At 67.4% G+C, this 5,819-nt stretch overlaps 2 protein-coding genes across 3 annotated transcripts; one reads left to right on the top strand and one right to left on the bottom strand.

Moving 5' to 3' along the window:
- Positions 1-551: 551 nt before the first annotated feature.
- Positions 552-1,471, top strand: LOC122193606 (the record flags this gene model as incomplete). Its single annotated transcript, XM_042894457.1, has 3 exons — positions 552-752; positions 854-1,016; positions 1,090-1,471. Coding segments are annotated over 3 exons (711 nt in total), but the record flags the coding sequence as incomplete, so codon positions are not given.
- Positions 1,472-3,784: 2,313 nt separating this feature from the next.
- Positions 3,785-4,976, bottom strand: MRPS24 (mitochondrial ribosomal protein S24). Of its 2 annotated transcripts, XM_042894458.1 has the most exons (4): positions 4,921-4,976; positions 4,365-4,604; positions 4,167-4,278; positions 3,785-4,089 (listed from the first exon to the last, which is right to left on the bottom strand). In XM_042894458.1, exons 1-4 carry the CDS (start codon positions 4,954-4,956, stop codon positions 3,806-3,808), a joined length of 672 nt encoding a protein of 223 aa, XP_042750392.1. In that variant the 5' UTR covers positions 4,957-4,976; the 3' UTR covers positions 3,785-3,805. The 2 variants fall into 2 exon arrangements, with proteins under 2 accessions (XP_042750392.1, XP_042750393.1); XM_042894459.1 differs by lacking the exon at positions 4,921-4,976 and having other exon boundaries at positions 4,365-4,775.
- Positions 4,977-5,819: the final 843 nt, after the last annotated feature.

The raw sequence follows: 5,819 nt of genomic DNA, 5'->3' as shown, positions 1-5,819 counted from the left end.
TGGGGTCACGGGGTGTATGGGGTGGTGTGGGGGTGTAGGGAGATGTGGGGTGGTGTGGGGGTATGGGGTGGATGGGCGTATGGGGTGGTGTGGGGTGATGTGGGGTCATGGGGTGGTGTAGGGTGGTATGGGGTCACAGGGTGTAAGGGATGATGTGGGGGTGTAGGGAGATGTGGGGTGGTGTGGGGGTGTGAGGTGGTGTGGGATTATGGGGTGGATGGGTGGTTGTGGGGTGGATGGGGTGGTGTAGGGGTGTGGGGTGATGTGGTGTGGGGGTATGGGGTGGATGGGTGGATATGGGGTGTATGGGGTGTATGGGGTGGTGTGGGGTGATGTGGGGACTCAGGATGTGGGGAAACACGTGGGGTGGCACAGAGATGTGGGGCAGCACAGGGATGTGGGGCACACAGGAGGTGACATGGGGACCTGGGACGTGTGGGGCGACATGTGGGGCAGCACTGGGACCTGGGTGGCACTGGTTGCCACATGGGGTGGCACTGGGATGTGGGGCACAAAGGAGGTGACGTGGGGACCTGGGACGTGTGGGGCAGCGTGTGGGGCGGCACTGGGACCTGGGTTGCCCCGTGGGGCGGCCCGCGGGCACAGCGACCCACACGTTGCCCCCCCGCCGCCCCCAGGCCGTGGGCATCTCGGTGGAGTTCGTGTCCCACCTGACGGTCGCCTTCGCGCAGAGCCGCCGTCCCAGCCGCGTGGAGCGCGCGGCCGAGGCCACCATCAACATGGGCAGCAAGGTGGGGGCGCCCGTGGGGCGCGGCGGCTCCCGTGGGGCGCGGGGACGCGTGGGGGCACCGGCAGCCGGAGCCGCAGCCTCACCCGCTCGCCCCCGCCGCAGGTGGTGGCCGGGGTGGCCATGACCAACCTGCCGGGCATCGTGGTTCTGGCCTTCGCCAAAGCGCAGCTCATCCAGATCTTCTTCTTCCGCCTCAACTTCATCATCACCCTGGTGGGCCTCGCCCACGGCCTCGCCTTCCTGCCCGTGCTGCTCAGCTACATCGGTTCGGCCCCAAAGGCCCCCGGACCCCCCCCGTGCCGCCGGCTGGGGCTGACCGCGCACCGCTGTCACCGCAGGTCCCGCACCGCTGGGCGCCGAGGGCGACAAAGCTGACATGGAAGGCAGCAGATTCGGCACGGAGGGCGGCAGATTCGGCACGGAGGGCGGCAAATTCGGCACGGAGGGCTGCAGATTCGGCACGGAGGGCGGCAAATTCGGCACGGAGGGCGGCAGATTCGGCACGGAGGGCGGCAAATTCGGCACGGAGGGCGGCAGATTCGGCACGGAGAGCAGCACATTCGGCACGGAGGGCGGCAAATTCGGCACGGAGGGCGGCAGATTCGGCACGGAGGGCACCGAGGCCGGCACGGCGCGGGGCGCAGCGATGGCCAACCCCGGCTTTGAGGACGCGGCGCAGTGCTGACGACGCCGCTGCCCCCGCGGCCCTTTTCTGTGCCGCCGTATTTAAAGTGGTTTCCTCAGAGGTGCCGGGTTTTGTGGTTTGCGGTGGGTTTGAAGGGGTTTGGAGGCAGCGGGGGGATGAGGTGGGGGGGGGGGGGGCACACGCGGCTGGGCACCGTGAGGACAGGGATAACAGGCAGCTGGGGCACCGTGCTGGGATGGAGAGCTTGGGGACAGGAACATGGGGGGCACACGGACACCTTGGGGACAGGAGCATCTGGGACACATGGATGGACATCCTGGGATGGGGACACACGGACACCTTGGGGACAGGATGACATGGGACACGTGGGCATCGTGGGGACAGGGACATGTGGGACACATGGATGGACGTCCTGCGGACAGGGACACACGGACATTGTGGGGACAAAACTGCGTGGGACCCATAGAGGGACATCGTGGGGACAGGGCCATGGGGGACACGGACATGTGGGGCACATGGACACCTTGGGGACAGGACTGCGTCGACACGTGGATGGATGTCTTGGGGACAGGGACACACGGGACACACGGACACCTTGGGGACAAAGCTGTGGGACACACGGACAGACATCTTGGGATGGGGCCATGTGGGGCATGAGGATGGGCATCTTGGGGACAGGGACACACGGACACCCTGGGGACAAGGCAAAGCGGGACCCATAGGGGGACATGGTGGGGACAGGGACACGGCGTCAGCTGTGGGGGGGACGGGATGCCATGAGATCCCATGGGGCGCGTGGGGACCCCACAGCGCTGAGACCCCGAAGGGCACAGAGGGGGATGGGTCCTATGGGGTGAAGAGCCCACGGGGCAACGGGATGGGACCCCATGGGAGCAGGACCCCAAAGGACATTTGGGGACAGTGGGGTGGGCCTTATGGGATGGAGACCCCACAGGGCACAACGGGGACAGACCCCATAGGATTGAGACCCCAAGGGGCATATGGGAATGGTGGGGTGGGTCCCTATGGGATGGAGACCCCAAAGGGCAGAATGGGAACAGACCCCATAGGATCAAGACCCCACAGGACATATGGGAACGGTGGGGGTGGGTCCCTATGGGATCAGGACCCCAAAGGACACATGGGGACGGTGGGGTGGGTCCCTATGGGATGGAGACCCCAACCAACTCCATGGGATCAGTGCATATGGGATGAAGAACCCGTATAGGGGGGCATAGGGCATATGGGAACAGGGGGATGGGATGCCATAGGATGAAGACCCCAGAGGACATATGGGAACGGTGGGGACGGGTTCCTATGGGATCAGGACCCCAAAGGACAGAATGGGAACAGACCCTATGGGATCGAGACCCCACAGGACATATGGGAATGGTGGGGGTGGGCCTCATGGAATCAAGACCCCACAGGGCACAACGGGGACAGAACCCCATAGGATCAAGACCCCAAGGGGCACATGGGAACGGTGGGGTGGTTCCCTATGGGATTGAGACCCCAACTGACTCAATGGGGTCAGGTCCAAATGGGATGAAGAATCCATATAGGGCAGCATACGGGAACAGTGCGGATGGGACCCCATGGGATGAAGACCCCAAAGGACACATGGGAACAGTGGGGTGGGTCCCTATGGGATGGAGACCCCAACCAACTCCATGGGGTCGGGTCCATATGGGCTGCAGACCCCCTACAGGGGGCACAGGGCACACGGGAACGGTGGGGGGCGGCTCCCCATGGGTTGAAGACCCCGCGGGGCACAACGGGCTCAGAGCCCCTGCAGGGCACACGGCGCACGGGCAGCAGCGCCCACCCACAGCCCCCATGGCCGCGGGGCGGGCCGGGAGCCCCTGCAGCCCTGCAGCCCGCATCCCGGACCCCGCACCCTGCAGCCCGGACCCTGCAGCCCCGCACCCCGCACCCACCCCGCACCCCGCATCCTGCATCCCCGCACCCACCCCGGACCCCGGACCCTGCAGTCCCACACCCTGCACCCCGCAGCCCCGCACCCTGCACCCCGCAGCCCCGCACCCTGCACCCCGCACCCTGCATCCCATACCCTGCATCCCGGACCCCGCACCCTGCACCCACCCTGCACCCCGGACCCCACAGCCCCACATCCCACAGCCCCGCACCCTGCACCCCGGACTCCGCAGCCCCGCACCCCGCACCTTGCCCCCACCCCGCATCCCGCAGCCCCACGCCCTGCATCCCGGACCCCGCACCCCACACCCTGCATCCTGCATCCCGCACCCCGGACCCCGCAGCCCCACATCCCGCACCCCCGCATCCTGCACTCCGCACCCCGCAGCCCCGCACTCTACACCCCTCCCCCTCGCCCCCCTCCCCTCCCCCAATCACGGAGCGGAGGCGGCGGCGGTGCGGGGCCGTTTATGCTACAGGAACTTGTAGCAGGGCGCTGCGGACACGGTCTGCACGTGGATGCGCACGGGGCACTTGTAGAAATGCGCCAGCAGCGCCTCGGCGTAACCCAGCAGGAAGCAGAGCTTGGCGGGCGGCAGGCGGCGCAGCAGCAGCGGGCAGAGCAGCAGCGCGTTGGCGCGGCGCTTCACCACCACCTCGTCGGCCAGGCAGCCTGGAAACGTCCCGCGCAGGAAGCGCCGCACGAACGCGTCCTCCACCGCCCGCTCCGCCGCGCCCGCCTCCCCGTCCAGGTTCCCTGCGGGGCGGACGGCGGTCGGGAAGGGCCGGGGCCGCTCGGCCGCCCCCCTCCCCGAGCTCCGGGGCTCCGCGTACCGGTGTGCAGCGACAGCCAGCCCTTGCGGTGCGCGATGTAATGCGGCGGGTGGGCGCGCTCGTACGTGACGCCTTTGTCGCCTTTCCCCACGCGGACCCGAGCCGCCCGCGTCTGCAGGGGGGAAGCGAGGGGGTCGGGGAGGGGGGGGACCCCCGTTGGAAGGGGGTTAAAGGGGGCGAGGGGGGGTCGGGGCTCACCTTGAGCAGGGGCGGCGTGGAGTGGAGGCCGCGAGCGGCGGGGAGCGCCGGGATGCCGGGCAGCGCCTGGGGGGGAGGCAGCGCTGGGCCGGCGGCGCCCTTCGTGTCCCTGGGCCGCCGGCTGCAAGGAGCCCCGCGTGGTGCCCGCAGCCCAGGCTCCGCTCCGTCCATCGCATCACCTCCCAGTGCCACCATCAGCCATGTCCCAAAGGGTCCCCACACCCCACATCCCAGTGCCACCACTCCTAGATCCCAACCTATGGTGTCCCCACACCCCACGTCCCAGTGTCACCAACAGTGCCCCACAAGTGTCCCAGTGCCCCACATCGCACTGCCACCACCATCGCTGTCCCCATGGTGTCCCCACATCCTACAACCCCCAACCACGGTGTGTCCCCACACCCCACGTCCCAGTGCCACCATCATCCACGTCCCCACAAGTGTCCCCAAACCCCACATCCCAGTGCCACCATCATTCATGTCCCCAAAGTGTCCCCACACCCCACATCCTCCGACCCCACCCACACTGTCCCCACACCCCACATCCCAGTGTCACCAACAGTGCCCCACAAGTGTCCCCATGCCAACACATCCCACTGCCACCACCATCGCTGTCCCCATGGTGTCCCCACACCCCACCTCCAGTGCCACCACCCCGTGTCCCCAAAGTGTCCCCACACCCCACGGCCTCTGATTCCACCCACGCTGTCCCCGCACCCCACGTCCCAGTGCCCCCATCCAGGGTCCCCCCAAAGCCCCCCCCCCCCCGTGCCACCACCCTCACTGTCCCCTCCCTGTCCCCACACCCCCCGCTCTCCGTCCCCCGCTGTCCCCACCCCGAGAGCCCGCAAGGCCGTGGGCGCCGCCATCTTGGCTCGGGGGGCGGGATTTCCGGCGGAAGCGGAAGCGCCCCCTTGCGGCTGGGAGGAGCGAACGCTCCTTGTAGGGCGCCCCCGTGTGGGGAGTCCGCGTATAGGATCCGCGCGGACGGCCCTACTGGGGGTGAGCCCACATGAGATCCCCGTGCGACGTCCCTGCATGGGATGTGTCCCCATGTGGGGAGTCCCCGTGTGATGCCCCCATGTGAACGGCCCTATATGGGGTGTCCCCATGTGATGTCCCCATGGCCCCATATTCCATACCCTATATCCCACACCCCACATCCCATACCCCACACCCAATACCCCACACCCCATCCCCCTTTCCCCACACCTCATACCCATATCCCATATCCCATACTCTTCACCCTATTCCCCACACCCCATATCCCATACCCCACACCCCCATACCCCATACCCTATACCCCACACTCCATACCCCATTCCCCATACCCCCCACCCCACACCCCCATACCCCATACCCTATACCCTATACCCCACACCCCATACCCCATTCCCCACACCCCACACCCCACACCCCACACCCCACTCCCCACACTCCATACCCCATACCCCA

This window comes from Lagopus leucura, unplaced genomic scaffold (genome assembly GCF_019238085.1).
Source record: "Lagopus leucura isolate 7727_CA_CO unplaced genomic scaffold, USGS_WTPT01 32161-0_obj-0_obj, whole genome shotgun sequence".
NCBI lineage: Eukaryota > Metazoa > Chordata > Aves > Galliformes > Phasianidae > Lagopus > Lagopus leucura.
This window is presented reverse-complemented; position numbering and strand designations above follow the sequence as displayed.

What these genes read in the sequence shown, in the direction of transcription:
- MRPS24 (XM_042894458.1), bottom strand. Translation starts at nt 4,956, where the DNA reads ATGTGTTGGCATGGGGACACTTGTGGGGCACTGTTG. An exon ending in ACACTTGTGGGGCACTGTTG is followed by an intron (nt 4,605 to 4,920) that starts GTGACACTGGGA and finishes GATCTAGGAGTG; the next exon opens with GTGGCACTGGGATGTGGGGT. An exon ending in CCACGCCGCCCCTGCTCAAG is followed by an intron (nt 4,279 to 4,364) that starts GTGAGCCCCGAC and finishes TCCCCCCTGCAG; the next exon opens with ACGCGGGCGGCTCGGGTCCG.